General features: G+C 51.9%; 1 protein-coding gene across 4 annotated transcripts in view; it reads left to right on the top strand.

The window, feature by feature from the left end:
• CRACR2A (calcium release activated channel regulator 2A) overlaps nucleotides 1–18,848 on the top strand; it is a 114,925-nt gene that overhangs the window by 55,280 nt on the left and 40,797 nt on the right. For all 4 annotated transcript variants that reach the window (XR_003430015.1, XM_027093179.1, XM_027093180.1 and 1 more), the window contains exons 6-7: nucleotides 3,211–3,357; nucleotides 17,810–17,900. Coding sequence is in view for 3 of the 4 variants with exons in the window: in XM_027093179.1 (XP_026948980.1) it covers nucleotides 3,211–3,357; nucleotides 17,810–17,900 (238 nt within the window). In the remaining variant the exon portion in view is untranslated. The remainder of the gene's footprint in view (nucleotides 1–3,210; nucleotides 3,358–17,809; nucleotides 17,901–18,848) is intronic.

Genomic DNA, 18,848 nt, shown 5'->3' with positions numbered 1-18,848 from the left:
CACCTCCGCTGGGTCTCTGGGGCCGCAGTGCGTCCCACGTGCTGTGCTCCCGCCAAAGCCACCTTACACGGAAGCATCTGCGCGTCAGATCCCTGAGGCGAACCAGCCCTGTTCTGGAAGCCGAGGTGGGAGGTGAACCTGTTTCTACCAGCTGATCACTTGGGTGGTCAGTAACTCAGCTGAAAATTTTAGGTGGCTGCCGCTTCAAACCAAACGTCATACCCCCATTTTTTTTTCTTTTTTGCAAAAAGTGTTTTGTAAGAAAGAGACGCATAGATGTAAACCCAGACCTTTGCCATTAATTGAAATGAAGTCAAGTGATGTTGTAGCTAGTGGAAACCAGAGAGTCGCCCGAAAAACACGGAGTAACTTCCGCCCCTTGCCTTTTTGTGTTGGGGTCTCCAGGTCTTGGGTTGGGTGTGTGTTTCATGAGTGAGGGGGGAATGGCCTGATGGTTGGAGCTGATGTGTCTGGAGCTTGGGAAGAAGAAGACTGTGGAGGAGAATGATAAAGGGGAAGCAAGAGAGAGGGGCCTTCACACAGCATGCAGGCCAAGAAAGCATGTGTAGCTCCCGGCGTCTTTTAGGTTGTGGCAGAGTTGAGACAGGCTGGCAGAAGCCTGGGCAAGCCAGAGGGGACACTAGCTCCACTGCTCCAAGGACAAGAGACCAGAGCCCAGTGACCATGCCCACGACCCCGTGAAGGCTCGTCCTGGAGGAGGGGGCAGGAGAGGGCAGTGTGGGCGAGCCAAGGGACTGTCATGAAAGACAGGCATCTCTCTGCCCACCCATCACTTCTGGACCGCCACCCTCCTGCAGGGCTCTCAAATCAGAGTTCACCAGAGGTTTCTCTGAGGACGTCAGACAAAGGCCCGCGCAGGGCCGAGCCAACACGAGAGCTCCTGGAGAAGAGAAGGCTCTGGGGAAGGTTCCAAGAGTGGTCGATAAAAACCCACAAACAGGAGATGGTGCCCGGCCACTGTCATCCTCCTTGAAGTTAAACAAGAAGGAAGTGGGCTTTTGCTGCAGCGTGAGGGAAAACGGTCCAGACTGTAGGACCCCAGATGAGGAAACAGAGGAGGCTGGAAAACTTCAGAGGTCTTTAAAGATCTCAGCGACCACGATGGTTTGCGTACTGTTCTGGAAGCAGGGAGATGGATGGACTGACCACCCGGAACCCTCTCTCACCCTGCACCCCTGTATCCTTCCAAGAGAGCGGCCTTGGCTTTGTCCAGAAGTGGTGGACAGAGCGCCTGGGCTCCCGGCTCTTCTCGGTGCTCCGACTGGCTGAGTGATTAGACAGCTCATCGGCCTTGGCCTAATTTTCATCCAGCGTTGAGAGACTTATCCCTTCTCCAGAAATCTGGCGGGAGGTGATGTGGCCACGACCAGGAGGTCCAGGTAGCTTTGGAAGAGCGTCAGGTAGGTCTGCAAATCTCACTGGAGGCCCTCACCCTAATGGTTCTCTGCCAGGCTGCAGCAGGAACCCAGGGGATGGGAGCAGACAGACCTCGGCCAGCAAGGTGCATCTTGATTTCATAATGCATTTACCTTGTGAGGGGCAACCTGCCACAGTGATGGGAAGTCATCGTGGTATCTCCCAGAGACCCTTTATCTCGGAACCCTTTGTGCAATCCCCATTGTATCTACAGCCCAGTAGAGCGACAGCCACAGCGTGTTCTGTATGGGGGAAAATGGAAATTATTCTGGGAAACAGGAGGCTCCTTACCTCCCCTTCTCTCGTTTTCTAGATCTCTCATGTCATCCAGATCAGTGCTAGGTTTTCAACAAATAATAAATACTTGTTGGGTGGATGGATGGGAGGATGGATGGAGGGTGGATGGAGGGATGGATGGTTGGTTGGATGGATGGGAGGGTGGATGGATGGATGGATGGGTGGGTGGATGGATGGGTGGGTGGGTGGGTGGATGGATGGGTGGGAGGATAGATGGATGGATGGATGGATGGATGGATGGATGGATGGTCTAGATGAGTTGGTGGATGTTTGGGTGGAATGGAGCAAGGGAAGGAAAGAGGGAAGGAGGGATGATTGGATAGATGATCAGGTAACTGACCAGAAGCAGGTTCATTTCTCGGTGGGCCTCTTCTCTGCTGGGCGCAGAGAGTAACACTTACACCCCAGGCACATTACTAACATGGCACTATCAAGTATCACTTTTGAGTAAAATTTCTCAGATATAGTGCTTGTTACACAGCACAAGGGATTTTATTCTTTATCCTGAGGGTCCCTAGTTGTAGCTGCCTTCAGATCACAGTGGTTTTAGAATTTAATGAGTGAGATCAGATGCCCCTCTGGCTGTCTGTCTGATCACTGGCTGTAGACTGTTGAGTTTCTCCAGAGGCAGAGCAGGTCCATGGGTGTGCTGCCTCCCGCCCCCACCCCCATCACCGTGACCGTGGCCCGTGTGTCTCCTCTGCTGAGCGCCAGCGTGCCTGTTGGGGAGGGAGCGGTTCTAGGCACGCCACTCTGTGTCTGTGCCTCTCTGCCAGGCTCCGTCCTCCCGACTCCCCACCCGTCTCTCCGTGTGTGCACACACATCTCTCAGGCTTGCTCCTTCCCTTGCTTTCCCCTGTCACGCCCGCTGCCTCCGGGCCCCAGTGGGCTGCTGCATCTTCCCTTCCACTCCCTGCGGTGACAACCGCTTCCTGCCATCCGTCAGATGCCACGTCCTTCGCTCTCAGCTGTGAGGCCCATCCCTCCTGGGGCGACAGGCTCGCTGCTCCAGCTCCACGGCGCCTGTCCTCACACGCGCGGGGCTCCCGTCCTCCCGCTGCCTCCTGGCGTTTGCAGATGCTCCTGGCCCGCGGCTCCGTGTGCTCAGCAGCACCAGCTCATTGCGGGAGACAGAAAGCAGAGCTGTTGAGTGTGCCCATTAGGAGGCCGGCATGGCTCCTGGCTTCATCACTTCCCAGCGGAGTGATCTGAGACCGCTCGCCTCACCCCTCTTCATCCGTCCCCTCCCCCGTAAACGGGGGTGTTAGCAGCGCCTGCCTCACTGGAAGGTCAAATGAGCAGACGTGCATAAGGCAGCCAGCATGCGGCAAGCACTCAATAAATGTCAGCCCCTGCTGTCACTGTACTGACGGTGATAATGATGCTCTAGCCATCGGTGTCACACCTGGGGCCTCCGTGTGTCCCACGAAGCCTCATGTCCACGCTCCCACCCTAACGCTCCTTTTTCTCTCACAGTGAAAATGACGTCAAGCAACTCTGGCTGCAGCTGAAGAAGGACGAGCCTCACTTACTGTCCAACTTTGAGGATTTCCTGACCAGAATCTTCTCGCAGCTCCTAGAAGCCCACGAGGAGAAGCATGAGCTGGAGTGCGCCCTGAAAAGGTGGGTACCGGTCTCAGCCGCCCTCTGTACAGACGCGTGCAAACCAGACACACCTCTTCTGTCTTATGTTCGGTGACGCCGCCTTATGGCCACCCTCCAGAGCGGGGGGGGCCTGTGGCTGTCCCCGGGTATCTATTCCTAAGCCCTCGCTCACAGGTATTAGGCCCTCACCACGCGCTCGGCGCGATCCTAAATTCCTACACAGCCCATTGGGATATTTATCATTATCCACAGTTTACCAATGGGGAAGTCGAGGCACTGAAAGGGTAAGGAACACGCCCCCAGAACACACAGTGTGGAAGTGGCAGAGCCAGGACTCAGAGCAAGATGGTCTGGTGTCCGAGACCCATTAGAAACCACTGTGTCTGCCTTGGGGCGGTAAGGCCCCGGCCTACGGCACCTACCCCATCTCTGGACCAGCCCCCGGCCCTCCTGCCGTCTCACTCCCGTCACGGTGTTAAGTTTCTCCTGCTGCCCTCCTGGCCCCGGGCTCTCTCCAGATATTTAGTGCTTTCTAGAACTCCTCCTGTACTGGAGGACGCCGCCCCAGGCAACGTGCTTGGGGCCTGAAGAAGCTGCTTGGGAGCCGAGCCCGAGTTGGCCAGGCCCCGGGCGCCGCAGGGGCGGGCTCGCCAGGTGGGTGTCCCTTGGCCTGCGGGGACGAGTGTGCCAGCAGGGCACTGTGCTTGTCCACACTCATCAACGATCGTTACCGTGAGGAGCTCGATGTTGTGACCCACGGCGTAACTCAGGACAGCTTACCGTCCTGAAGCCTCAGCCAGAACGCGGGCTGGGTGGGGGGCGAGCTGGGAAGCACCCTGGGGAGATCCTCCCAGGGCCCCTTGTCCCACCCGGAGATTTGCTCGTGTTCCATAGGAATCCTCAGCGATTCCAACAGAGACCACAAGAAAGCACACAAGCCCCTAATTTAGAGAGAGATCACCACGCGTGCGGACCGCTGTCCGGGCACCGCCCTGAGCTCCCTTTCATCTCATGCCTCCCCCCATCAACTCTAAAGTAACTTGCTGAGGCCCACTGGCTATACACAGGTCTGGAAGAGGACCTTTCGGACCCTGAATCATGAGCAATCGTGGCCGTGTGGTGCTGGAGGGAACACGGTCGGGCTAGAGGAGTGTTCAGAGCATTCTGGGGTGAGGCTCCCAGGGCTGGGAGAGAGAGGGGTTGAGGGTATACGCTATAGAGCCTTTAGCTGAATAAGCTGTGAGTCAGAGCTGAGTCCGAATCTTGGTTCTGCTGCCTACTAGCTGTGTGACTTAGGCCAAGTTACTTAACCTCTCTGAGTTGCAGCTTCCTTATGTGTAAGATAGGGACGGTAATACCCGTGTCATAGACCTGTGAGGATTACATGTCAGCATTTAGAACAGTGTGGGCACTTAGTAAGTATTCGATGAACGTTAAAATAATAACATTTATTACTATTTTAAATAAGTATGTCTGTGAGTCTTGGAGGATTTGCCTGGCTGAAGTGGAGAGCTGGAGGTGAAGTATAAGGATCCCTTTATCCTTCCAGACAACACAGTGTAGAGCTTTGCTGTCGAAGTCTAGTCTATGGAATCACCTGGAAGCTTCTCGGGAATGCAGAGCCTCAGGCCTCGCCCCAGGCCTACCGACTCTGCGTTTTAACAAGATGTCCAGGTGCCTCTTGCGTGGATGTGAGAAGCAGGCCCAGGGAATCAGGAGCTCTGGGTCAGAGTCGTGTGTGCTCTCCAGCCAGCTAGCTCTGTGACCTTGCTCTGGTCTCTTGGCCTCTCTGAGCCTCGATTTCCTCACGTGTAAAATGAGGCTTATTTTCTGCCCCTCACCACCCTCCTCTCTGAGTCCAGCACTGCTCACCCCAAGGAGCCACAGTGAAAGTCAGGGGCACCCCCAGAGGGGACGGCTCCCTTGTTTCCGAAGGAGACGAGGGCCGGAATGGCTGCAGTGACCCAGCTCGGGGCCCAGAATCTTACCTGCAGGGGGCCCCTCTGCTGGCCTGCACCTCCGCGGGGAGAGACTTACTGCAGAGCCTCTTGGGCCATACATCCATCTCTAAGTGGCCTGCATTCGTGTTTTGGTTCCAATTCAATGATAGTTAAAAAGTTCTTGAGCTGAAAGTCAAGGTCACTCTCAGCTGCATGGTCGAAACTAGCTCAGCCAGGATTTCCAGTCTTCTGTGCCCATCCTCCGTTCATATGCCTGCCAGCTACCCCTGCCCCAGGTCAGCTGATGGAGTCCACTCTGACCGGGGGACTCGTGTGGGCTCGGGGCTCACTGAGCTCTCTGGCAGTCCTTTTCCCAGAGACCTGTAGCGAGCAGAGCACTGCAACAGGAGACAGGAGCAACCTGAGGTCCTGCCCAGGCACCGCCACTGACCAGCTGTGTGACCTCAGGCAATGTGCTTTACCTCTCTCTGCATCTGTTTCCTTACCGGCAACATTCAAGAACGGGATTGGTGTTGTTCAAACTTTCTGATTGTGACTGGCCAGAAGACACGCGCTTGACTTTGCAGCTCCCACACATTTGTGTGTGTGAATAACTGAGACAAAAGTTTCATGAAACGTGTTCACCCTCGTGACATGTGATGGGCTCTGAGGTTTTCTCTCAGAGTCTCTTGTGTTCTCTTCTCTTCTGTTAAAGAAAGAAAAAGGTTGTTCACATCTTGTTTCCAGGTTCCTCCTGGACCAGGGGATCCCTGAAGGTCCTTGCAGCGTAGAAGTCAAAGAAAAAACTGAAACCCCAATGGGATGCAGAATAGTTAGATGGGAGGTTTACAAATGGCTCAGCACGAGGCTGAGTGATTCTGGGACATCTAGGAGGCGAGTTTGGGGGTTTGGGCTTGTTTGCAGGAGGGGCCCACTCTGGCTGGTGAAGGGAGAGAAGGGAAGGTCTGGGGCATCGTTTGACTCGGGCAGCAGTCTGGGGAGCCCTGACTGTCAACGCATCTCCCGGGCTCTGCCACGAGCCGGCTGTTCAGTCCAGGGGCTAACATGTCACTCCATCTGGGAAATGAGCGCTCGTCCCAGAGAGGGCGACGAGACTTGACTGCTGTGCACAGCCGAGGGCTGGGCACCAGGCTACAGTCGCGTGTGACTAGTAGCTGCCATGTAACGGGCACTTACTCTGTGCCAGGCTGAGCTGAGCCAACAGAGCACAGAGTCCCCGTCTTTGGGGAGTTTACGATCACACCAGTGAGGCAGAGCCGTAAAAATTCTGCCGCACAGCCGACCAGGAAATCCCCGTGCTGTTGAAACACCTGACAGCGTGGCCATTGGCAGCAGTGGCCTCAGCTGCCTCCCCCTTTTCCTAACCACACACCTCGTTTCTCTGTCTCACGGGGCCCAGAGACTTGCGACCGACCTGGGGGGAGTCCTGGTCCCAGGCCCCCAGCCTAGCCGTGTCCCTCAGGGTTACAGTTTCACTGCAGTGAGTGAGAAAGGCCCCCCTGCGGCATCCTCCAGGGTCACCTCCAGCCTCTAGGAGGGAGGATGCAGCGGGGGCAGTGCTTGGGCTTGACATCTTGAAGCTGATGTCCAGAGGCGCAGGCTCTAGGGCAGTGTCAGAAGCAACTCCAGGCCTTTCCTCCCGGCCGTGTATTTTATTTTCTGATCCTGCATGTCAGGAGCAGAGGAAAGAGGCAAGCCTGGGGGCCTTCAACCTCCCACCCTCTTGCCTTTGGGACAGAAGTTGAGAAAACCTCAGATCTGAGTTAGACTCTGGGTTCCGTGTTTGGCACTGGCGCGTGTCCACCGAGAAGCAGCCACGGCCCGGCGGGGTGAGGTGGGGGCCAGGTGGAACGCAGGGCCCTGGGCTGGTGCCCAGCTCGTCTGCGGCACCTCCAGAGTGACTGCATTCCCTCCACTTCCCTCGGAGGAGAGGGTCAGATTGCAGCCGAGCCGCTTTTCTCTGTGTGCACCACGCGGAGGCTTGGCGAACCTTACATTTTACCGTGGGAGACTTGGTTTGATGTGAGGAGGAGCTTCTGGCCGTCAGAGCTACGAATTCCTTTGCCACTGAAAGCACCCTGCCCAATTATGTTGATCTGGAAAAAAAAACTTGAGCTCTCCAGAAGTAGAACGATGCTGCCTGGAGGCAGCGGGAACTTCAGACCTTTCACCAGTAGGGGATGCTGGGGCCCTACTCCAGGAGGGCCTCGTTGCCTTGGTCCGGGGTGAGGGCTCCACGTCTGCGCGTATAAAATATCCTGGGGGATTCTGACTTTGGACCTGAGTTGGAATCTGCCAGAGGAGTTGCCCTGGTTGAGTTCCTTACCAAGATCTAACGTGGAGGATGGGGGTAAGAATGGATTAGGCTGTGTCTGGGGAGTGCTTTGAGCTCTTTGAAGAAAAGTGCTTTCGAGATCAAAGGCAGCCGTCTCTCAGTCTTCTGCAGCTCAGTAGCCTGTTCTGCGTCCTCGGTGGACCACCCTTGGCCTTGACAAGTCTTGCAAAGCTCCCCACACCCTCACGGGCATCGGTCCCTCCTCTGCACAGTCTGTCCTCGTCCAAATGATTCAGGCCTTGGGCAGTTTCTCGGGAGCGTGGGGGGTGGGGCTCTGGGAGGGCTTCGCCTGCAGCTCCCACCCGGCCACTATCCTGCTGCTTTCTGTCTAGACCAATTTTCCTCGGCTCTGCAAGGGTGTCCAGACCAGGAGGGAATGTGTCTCACAACCTGACAGGCAGCCCAGCCGTGATCCCGGCACCTGACACAGCCTGGGAACTGGTGTTCTGTGATGTGTGTGTGTGGACGGGGAGGTCATCATTTCCTTGGCCTTGCTTCCAGGTAGGGCAGCAATTAAAGCATTGTACACATGGCAGGTGGCCCTTATGTACCACTTGCGAGCCTTAGCTGTGTGGTTCTTGAATGTTAGCTTGTTTCAGAATGACCAGGGACTCTTGATTAGAGAGTAAATTCCCAGGTCCCTCCTCCAGGGGGTCTAAATCAGTGTGTTTTGGGGGCAGGGGACCCAGCAATGTGCATCTTAGCACACGTTCCCCTGGGGTTCTGATGCAGGCAGACCCCAGACCCCGCTGAGAAATGCTGCTGTAGCCTGTTTCTCCAGAAGGTACCAGCCTGCAAAAGGCGCGTCCAGGAGCCCTTCCAGTCTATAATTCCACTCCTGTTCTCAGCGTGGAGGGACGTTCTCGGGGGGGGCTCCAGGCCATGAGGCCACAGCTCCAGGCCATGAGGCCACAGCTTGGTGTATTATTGTCGGCAGCAGAAGCACATTGTTAACTTGGCCCCGAGAGCGGATGGAAAGGGGAGGTGGATTCGTGCGCTGTGTGCGCCGCGGGCGTGATCTGTAAACCTGACTGATGAGAAATGGTTTGCTTTATCGGATGGACTAGAGCTGCAAAGCTGGTTTATACAAGGCAGCAGAATCTAATTAGGGAGAAACCATCCATCTTGAAGATCCAATTGGCGATTTTACAGCCTTTGCAGAATTTTCTACAAACTCTTATGTTTGCCTTTCATTCACCCCTACCCTAATCGTGTGGGGCAGTGTGCATGTGAGACAGAGAGGGACAGACAGAGACAGAGACAGAGAGGCATTAGAGAGACTGAGAGAGACTGATTTCACTGAGAGAGACTCATTTCAGGGGAACAAGGGAACCCTAACTGGGTTTTTCTAGTAAGAGCCTCCCTTTGCAGCCGGAGACCGCAGTTGCGTGGGGAAGGCGGCAGGGGGCAGTGGTGAGTCTGAGGCCCTCACGACTGTTCTCATCCCCACGGCAAAGCTGGCGGAGGCTGAACTTGCTTCCATTTTCTTCTCCGGCAAATAGCAGACTCGCTGAGATGTTTCTGGCCCAGGGTCTTCACTCCGTGATCAGAACGTGAGGGGCGGGGGCGGGGGGGGAGACCCGGGAAAGGGGGCAACCTCCAGACATTCGGCCCCATTCCTCACCCCAGGGCGTGCTCACTCCACAATTGACAGACCCCAGATGGAATTTAGACGCTGACAATCCTAAATGCAGAGGTTTGGAGTTGTCAGGTTTTTTCTTTTCTTTTCTTTTCTTTCCTTCTTTTTCTTTTTTTAAAATTTTTGTTGGAGTATAGCTGATTTACAATGTTGTGTTAGTTTCAGGTGTACAGCAAAGTGAATCCGTTGTACATAGACATAGATCCCCTCTTTTTTAGATCCTTTTCCCATACAGGTCATTATGCAGTATTGAGTAGAGCTCCCTGTGCTATCCAGTAGGTCCTTATTAGTTATCCATTTTCTATATCGTAGTGGGTATACGTCAATCCCAATCTCCCAATTTATCCCCCACCCCTTTCTCCCCTGGAAACCAGATGTTTTCTACATCTGTGACTCTATTTCTGTTTCGTAAATAAGTTCTTTTGTATCTTTTTTTTTTTTTTAGATTCCACAAATAATATCGTATGATATTTGTCTTAAAACTGAGGGTGGTGGGAAGGCAGTGCAGTGCTGGAGATGCAAATGGGGTGGGAGTCGAGGCCTGGATCCTTCCCCCACTCTGGCCCAGGGAACCAGGTGACCACACACAGGCCGCTTGCACTGCCCCGATCCTCACTTCCTTCACATGGGGTACAGGACACTTGTCTGTGATGGGAGGGGAACTCTTCCTCTCTCGGCATCTGCCTTTCCCCAGGCTTTGCAAACCAGAGTCCCGTGGATCAGACCACTGTCGGTCCACACGGAACCACATGAGATCGGAGCGACTGCTCTCCAAGGCCAGCGGCCATTTCTGAAGCTCTGCTTTGAGTTCAAGCTTCTGAAATTTATCTGAACTGTAGAAGAATGCCATTTGTTCTGTCCAAGGTTAAGACTATCCTTTCATTTAGGGAAGGAAGATGCTACTTTTCTTCCTTGAATGATTTCAGCACACGCCGCCTAGAGCCTAGAGGCGGCACCAGATGACTTTCTGAGACCCTTTTGTTCCTAAGTGAAGGCAAAGCAGAGAGGGAACAGGAAAAAAATATGTTGACCAAGTAATATTCTATAGCAGAAAGGCTCGGCCTGTGTGCCATTAGCTGGAACCCCGGTGGCACTGAGTATTAATGCTCTGTTCTAGCCTGGTACCTTGACTCTCTGTGTGCAGTGCACTTTGTGAAGCTTAATTAATTTCCACAGTACCTGTGGGAGGCTGGCAGGGAAAGTTCTTGCTCGCTGCAAATTCTCTCTGAAGGCCTCTTTGAACCTAAGCCTTGTATTGACATGAGCGTCACTATTCCCAGCCCATTTTGCTTCCCACGTGTCCCATCCTTAGATCTCCAGTACCCCTGATACCATGCACGTGCACACTACACACCCACACACACAGTCATCCTTCTGAGAGGGGGCATCCACCACAGTCAGACGTCCTGGGTGGCATTGCATCCTCGAGGTCAGACCTGGGCCTCTCACCCTGGCTTCCAGTAGGTTCCATCCTTTTCAAATCCATCACTACCCTTGCAGCATCCTCAGTATATAATTGTTCTCCTTCCCCCCACTGTTGAAAATCTCCCTTTTCTGGACTCAGCCTTCCTTAACTTTTCCCCTGATAGCTCTACACCTGCCCCACTGCCGGAGCAGGTCGCTTCCTCCACTTAACTCGCCAAGGCTGCGTGGTCACAGAATTATGTCGGCTGGAGCTCAGGAAGGCACCATGGGGTGGGGTTGGCACCGTGGGGTGGTGTGTGGCCTCTTCTGCCTGTTCCTTTCCTCCACGCCACTGACGCATAGACTTGGAGTTCATAAATGCTGAATTCCTGGTGGGCAGAGACCATTTGGTAAGTCTAAATTATGTTGCCCAGAATGTTGTTTTATGAAGTAGTCAATCAGTACTTGTTAATGCTGGTGGTGACGTCATGGGCCTGCTAGACATTTCCACATGCATGATCTTACTAAGTCCACGTGATTTCTTTCTTTTCAAAATATTTTTATTGGCGTCTAGTTGATTTACAATGTTGTGTTAGTTTCAGGTGTACAGCACAGTGAATCAGTTAGACCTATACATAGATCCACTCTTTTCTTAGATTCTTTCCCCATATAGGCCATTACAGAGTATTGAGTAGAGCTCCCTGTGCTATGCAGTAGGTCCTTATTCGTCACCTATTTTATATATGTGGTGTGTATATGTCAGTCCCAGTCTCCCAATTTATCCCTCCCCCCCTTACCCCCTGGTAACCATAAGTTTGTTGTCTCCATCTGTAACTCTATTTCTGTTCTGTAGGTAAGTTCATGGGTACCCATTTTTCACACATGACTTCTTTCTAATACAGGTATTACCATCTGGTTTTCCAGATACAGAAAACCTCGAGCTCATTGAGGTAATGTGACTCGTCCAAGGCCAGAAAGCTTATAAATGTCAAAAGCAGGATTTGAACCGAGAACTTCTCACTCTGGCCCTAATGAACTCTGAGCCCACTGTAGGTGTCAGCAGGGGGTTAAGACCTACACGACCCTGGACTACACAAGAGAGGCTCCGCAGCTGTCATAGTGAGACAGAAGGGAGAGGATAAATAATTAGTGCTCGTGACTCTTACTCACTCTCCCTGGCTCCTTCACACATATGTCCCCCGCCCCCCTGAGAACTCTCATCTCTCTCCCTCCCTTCTCTTATCTATCTCTTCTCTGTCTCCTCCTCCCTGTGTTGTTCAAAATAACTAGGCATAGATATCATAGAATGAAATCATTAGACACTGCCCTGGGGGAAGGGAGTGTTTTCAGAGTGGTTAATAGAAGACAGGTTGCATATTTATGCCCACATGTAATTAATTGATAGCTCAGAGAGCTCTATTACACACTGTTCTTCTTGTGTTCAACATGTCTACCAATGGCATGAATTAAGGGAGATATGGAAGAATATTTTGTAGTAATAAAAAAAAAAGGTCCATCCATAGAGAAGATACAACAAATATAAACCTGTATGTGCCAAACAACATAGCAAAACACAAAAAGCAGAAACTTAGAAAAACAAAGAAAATTTGATAAAAACAAGACTTTAAAAGCGTTTTAAAAGTTTAAAAGACTTCAACAAACTTATCTCAAATTTGACATATCAGTCAAGCAAAAAGCACATCAGAGCTTCCCTGGTGGCGCAGTGGTTGAGAGTCCGCCTGCCGATGCAGGGGACACGGGTCCGTGCCCCAGACCGGGAGGATCCCACATGCCGCGGAGCGGCTGGGCCCGTGAGCCATGGCCGCTGAGCCTGCGCATCCGGAGCCTGTGCTCCGCAACGGGAGAGGCCACAACAGTGAGAGGCCCGCGTACCGCCAAAAACAAACAAACAAACAAAGAAAAAAAGCACATCAAATATACAAAGTGTTTGAAACCATCAACCAGCAAGCTTGATTTAAGAGATGAATGGGGAGTTGTGTGCCTTGCAGTAGAATACACATTCTTGTTATAGAACTTATGTAAGAATTGACAATATGGGGATACAAAGGAAAGGCTAATAGATTCCAAAAAGTAATCCCTTACCAATAAAGTTTCTTACTATAATACAATAAAACTAGAAACCAACAGTTTATATATTTTTTAAAATGCTCTTCCTTTTTTTCTTTTTAAAAATATATTTATTTATTTTATTTATTTGGCTTCACAGGATCTTCGTCATGGCACACGGGAGCTTTAGTTGTGGCATGTGGACTCCTTAGTTGCAGCATGGGGGCTCTTTAGTTGCAGCATGCGGGATCTAGTTCCCTGACAAGGGATCAAACCCAGGCCCCCTGCACTGGGAGCTCGGAGTCTTAACCACTGGACCACCAGAGTAGTCCCTAAAATGCTCTTCTAAGTAAATCTCAGATAAATTAACTAATCAAAACCAACATTATAGGTTATTTAGATTACATTATGATTGAAAACTTTAAGTATCAACAGAATTTGGAAGGTCATTGAATACACTGGGCCACCAGTTGGGATCCATTAAGATAGTGACAGTTGAGAAAGATGGACTGAATCTAACAGGCATAAAATCTAACAGAATTACATTTGAGATCTTGCCCAAATCCAAAACACCAATGGCCAAAGCACAAGGTGGGAGAGATATGATTCAGTCACACCATCTTTTTCTTTGTTTTTTAAATTAATTAATTAATTTATTTTGGGCTGCTTTGGGTCTTCATTGCTGTGCGTGGGCTTTCTCTAGTTGTAACAAGTGGGCTTCTCGTTGTGGTGGCTTGTCTTTGCTGTGGAGCACAAGCTCTAGGTGCATGGGCTTCAGTAGTTGTGGCACATGGGCTCAGTAGTTGTGGCTCGTGGGCTTGGTTGCTCCGTGGCATATGGGATCTTCCGGGACCAGGGCTTGAACCCACGTCCTCTGCATTAGCAGGCGGATTCTTAACCGCTGTGCCACCAGGGAAGTCCCTCAGTCGCACCATCTTTAAAACAAAAACCATCACTCTGCCATCAAGTTTCGAGGTTTTAGTCGACAAATGGGTTCAGCGTTCATCAACTATGTGATGTGACTGCCCAGAAAAGTGAATGTGCTCTTAGGCTGCATGAATAGGTAGGCAGCAACTAGAGCAAGAGAGATCTAATCTGCACCGACCAGCCCTCATACACTGGGCATTCAGCTTGCGACTCTATGGCTTGAGAAAGCTCAATTAGAGCCCATTCAGAGAAGAGTAAAGGGGATGGTGAAGGGACTTCCAAAAGAAAAATTCCACGTGAGACATGGCTGGAGGAAGTGGAGAGGCATGACCGCAACCCAAGGCTACTCCTTGACGTCTTAATGCTGTTTTAAAATATATGAAGGGTTATTACACAGGGGCAGGATAAGGTCATAGAAAGACACATGTCTATGAGCCAGAATAGTCCATAGATGAAAGAGCTGCTTAGAGATCCAGCATTCCCTCTCCCTGGAGGTGTTCTAACCCAGTCTGGGTAAATACTTGGTGGAGATATTGTGGCGAGGATTTTAACACTGGAAAAATAGGTGGTTGGATCAGACAAGCCTTCCAACCCCGAAATTCTTCAGTTCCCCTGGAATCTGGTATTTCCTGCCATGTGGTCCACCCATAGACTTCTGAGTCTGGTATCCAAAGTCTTAAATTTATTTCTTGCAGATTTTCAGCATTAACATTTTGAGCACAGGCCCTGTGGGTGACATCAATGTCTGAGCGTTCGTAACCTAGTGAAGACAGCATAAACCGAAAAGAAAGAGTAGTTCAGGACTTTGAAATGTTCAAATAAAGACATACGGTGTCCTCCGAGGTCAGAGAAGGGTGTCAGTGCGTTGGAACGGACTCATGGAGAAGACTTCAAAGTCTGTGTTTGTGTGCGTCAGGCAATCTGAGTGGTTTTAGAAATAGTGGCAACAAAGGGGTGTACAATAAGCAAACATAATCCGTTGCCTCTTTCCTCTGATGGCAGAACGTGGTAAGCCCAGCTGGAGCACCGTAAGCCATACGCCCAGATATTTTTTTTTTTTTTTTTTTTTTGCGGTACGCGGGCCTCTCACTGTTATGGCCTCTCCCGTTGCGGAGCACAGGCTCCGGACGCGCAGGCTCAGCGGCCATGGCTCACGGGCCCAGCCGCTCCGCGGCATGTGGGACCTTCCCGGATCGGGGCACGAACCCGCGTCCCCTGCATCGGCAGGCGGACTCTCAACCACTGCACCACCAGGGAAGCCCTGCCCAGGTGTTTTGAGAGTGTCTCTAGCCATTGTTTCTCCAGAAAAATAATTTCTCTGCAGCTCCTGCTCACACACAGCCAGCATCTTGAATGGATCTCGCTCCGACAGGAGGTTTGATTGACTAAGCTTCCTGTTCTTCATCTTGCTGATTGCTTCTGACCCTTTCCAAACCTAGCAACCCTTTTATTCTTGAAACAAAGGCCCTCTTCCCCTTGGGGAGTGTTAGCCCTTGCCCCCCGCAGCCCATGATAATAATTACGATAATAAATAATCCCTTACCTCCATTTAGGACTTTGCAGTTCAAATACCTTGCACACCTGCTCTCTCGTTTGGTCATCGAGATGATGCTGGGAGGAACCGGGGGTACAGGTGCTACTTTGGGATCGGAGGAGGTCTTCTGCCCTCTGAGCTGGTTTGGTGATGGGAGTGGTGTGCACACCTTAATGATCTCATCGCCGGGGCTCGGGTGTCCGACCCTGGGTCAGGGCTCATCCTCTGAAGACATTCAGGCCTCGGCAGCCTCCCGGGATGCTGGCCGGTTTTGTTCAAGAGCGTCTGCAAAGAAGGAGCTCCATGTCTGATCCAGTGTGGGCCCAGGATCGCGGATGCCCGCCTGCATCCCAGGACTTCTCTGTGGTGGGCGCATCCTTCGTGCTGAGGGCTGGGAGCAGATGCCATTCAGAGGCTACATCTCTCTTCCTCCCATTTGTTTGTTTGTAGCAATTTGCAAAATTACTTCACGACTAACAGACTGACATGTGAGCACGAGAAGCATAGAGTTTCTTAATTTAATCCAATAAAACTTCAAGTTAATATAACACATTTAATGATAGTGTGGAATTAATGCTCTGCATGGTTATTAGGCCTAAACGGGACACAGCTTACGTGCCTGACTGTAACTAGTATTGCTTTAGCAGCGTCAAATCCATTTTTAAGTTTTTCTCATATCACTTTATTAGTTCCCTGGTGCTCATATAGCTGGAATCACTGTCTCTAAAGTTTTCCTGGATACCGTTTACCACGTAGCATTGGAATTTCTTCCAGCACAGGAAGATCACTCCAGGCACCAGGGGAAGACCATCTCTGTTTCTGAAATTTCCTTTCCACTGTATCATTTCTGTCCCTGAGGTGTCCCTATGCAACAGCAGGAGCCTCGACTCCTTATTTCCTGCCAAGGTTTTCTTGTAATTGTCATGGGGTAGCTAAGAACCAAAGTAACAATCCAAACATTTGTCATTTACCAAGAAGAGAGTTCTCACTCTTCACCAGAAAGGCGTTTGTTACTCCTGGGACGGGAAGCCCAGTGGTGAACACAGAGCCTTGGCTTGGAGGAGTCTTGGAGAGCTGTGTCCTCTTGCGGAGCACACCCTGGGCCAGTGCCATACTCAGAGTGGGGTTTGTGGTCTTGGGGATACAACAAAGAAAGGGAACTCAGACAGGTGAGTGACCTTGACCGTGCAGATCCATACCGGTTCCCTCGTCTGGGTCAGTTGTGTGGTTTCTGTGGAACTGGAAGGATGCCAGTCAAAATGGCGGCCTGTGCATGTGGTGCACAGGTAGCGAGTGAGGGAGGGGCAGCCTATGGGCTGTGGTGCAGCCTCGGGCGGCGGGGGAGGCCTGGCGCTGGACTGGAGTCCCGGGGGACTTGGGCTTACAGGGAGGTGGGACTTTGAATGACGGAAGGCTCAGGGGAATGAATGCTTTCCTATCCTTGATGTTTTCTTCCGAAATCTCTCTGGTACCTCTCAGAACCGAGAACCAGGGCTGTTTGTTCAATTTTAAAAGCCTCTTTGTTGAATAAAGAACAAGGGCACGCCAGCATTTGAGTTTAGAATGCCAGGTGCCAGAATTGGCAGTAGGTGTGTATATTGCAGGTTCAAACCAGCCCTGGAGAGCTATGACGTAAGCCTGCTGGCTGGAGCCTAGAGTTTCCTTAACAGGACAGAGGGCAGGGAGCGAGGGGCAGAGAGGGCCTTCCATGCCCGGTCAGAGAAGAGGTGTAGAGGTGCAACCCCCTGGGAATGTCACATGTGATCGTCTCCAGTCTTGGTTCGAATGCTAATACCTGGTCCTTCCCGTTTGAACTTGGGGGAGTACTTGAAGGAGGATCTATCACTGGGAGAGAAAGAGGAGCCGTCCCGGGGTAACCCACAAACCTTGTCCCCAGAGCCGCATCTGTCCTCATCTCCATGTAGGAGCAAAGAGGCCAGCTACGTACTTCCTATCCTGCGGGGTTCGTCGGAGTAGGAGGGGACGCTGAGAACCCAGCGTGTCACTATTGCCATCAGCATTTACCCAGCCTCACCCTTCCCATGGCCCTGTGCCGAGATGGGTGAGCCCTTGGACAGGTGTGGCCCCCTTCCTTTCTAGGGGTGTCGTGATGGTGGTGGTGGTCGCCACCATGGAACCTTTTGAGATCCTATGAGAAATGAGGGTCACGCAAAGTTCAGCACATAGTTTCCAGGAGAGTACAGTTCAGGTGGTACTGATGGAACCAGGTAGAGAGAAAGTGCCCAAAGTGGGAAACAGATACACCAAGAAACCAAGCAGAAAAGAAGCCCACACCGCACACCTTTATGCTGTCAACAAGCGTATAGGGGTCAGTGGGCAATAGGACGGTGAGTGTCACAGAGGCTGCGTGGATGGGTGCTGAGATAAAGCAGAGGACAGGAAGGTGGAGCCGGGGATGCCTGGGAGGGACAGCTGGGAGACAGGAGGATGAGAGGGTCCTGCTGGGCCCCAGTGGTCCGCTGATCCCGGGGAGCTGACCCTGCAGCCTTGGCCGACCCGACCGCCATGGTCGCCCACGCCACCCAGAGCTCCACTGGGGGATAAAGGCGTCTTATCACGCTCTCTTTTTGTCACCTGTGCAGGAAAAGTGCTGCCTATGATGAAGAGATCCAGCACCTCTACGAGGAGATGGAACGGCAAATCAAAAGCGAGGAAGAGCAGTTTCTCCTGAAGGCAAGAGTCCGTTCCCGGGGCTTGGCTCTGCGGGCCGGGCTGCAATACCACCTGCTCTGAGCATGCCCTCTCCCCAGCCCCGGATCTCAGATTGCAGTGCCCCATGGCACTGTTGATTTCCTGTTTCCCTGCTTTATTTTTTTCAAGGCCGTTGTCACCTTCAAATATGGCATATAATTTCCCGGGTTATTTTCATTGATTGTGGTCTGTCTCGTCCTACTAAGATGTAAGCCCCAAAGAGCAGGGATCTTTACCTTTACGTGCTAATGTACCCTCAGCACTTCCACCGTGCTTGGAGCACAGCAGGCAGGCGTTCAACAAGGAGTTGTTGAATCAGTGAATGAATGAACAAGGAATCAGTGCAGAGAAGGATGCAGGGGCTTTACCAGCTGAAGCAGCCTGAAGCCTGGCTCGACGCTGGCTGCCCCCGAGACCTCCACGGCAAGCCTGCATGAACGCGGCAGCCCGTGCCACTCCACGCCCAGCAGCTCCCCTAAGGGGACCCTTGTTAGAGCCGATGCTTCCCATCCTTTCCCCTTGGAAGCCTAGAAATTTTAATTCCCAAGACAACTCAAGTGCCACTCTTCTCGAATTCCACGGGGGAAAATGTAAAACTCACATTCCTGCTCTCAGTCAGGCACTCAGCCTTCCCCCAAGCCCCGCCGTTTGTCTTGGGAGCTCAGAACTGGTGAAATCCCTTCCTGTTCCAGGCTAAGCAGGATCCTTTCGGGGAACATATTCGTCAGATGGAGCTACAGGAAACTCCCTCTCATCCATTTTCGGATTATCCACTTGTTGGGTTCTCAGCGGAAAAGTCTTGGATTTGAAAGGTGGCCTCCTGTCTTAGTTCGGGCCATTACAAAAATATCATAACCTGGGTGGCTTATAAGCAACATTCATTCATCTCTCACGGCTTTGGAGGCCGGAAGTCCAAGATCAGGGTGCCAG

This window comes from Aethalodelphis obliquidens, unplaced genomic scaffold (genome assembly GCF_003676395.1).
Source record: "Aethalodelphis obliquidens isolate GAN/ISIS:26980383/991018 unplaced genomic scaffold, ASM367639v1 scaffold83, whole genome shotgun sequence".
Classification (NCBI taxonomy): Eukaryota; Metazoa; Chordata; class Mammalia; order Artiodactyla; family Delphinidae; genus Aethalodelphis; species Aethalodelphis obliquidens.
Note: the sequence above shows the minus strand (reverse complement) of the source record. Positions and strands in the feature narration are given on the sequence as shown.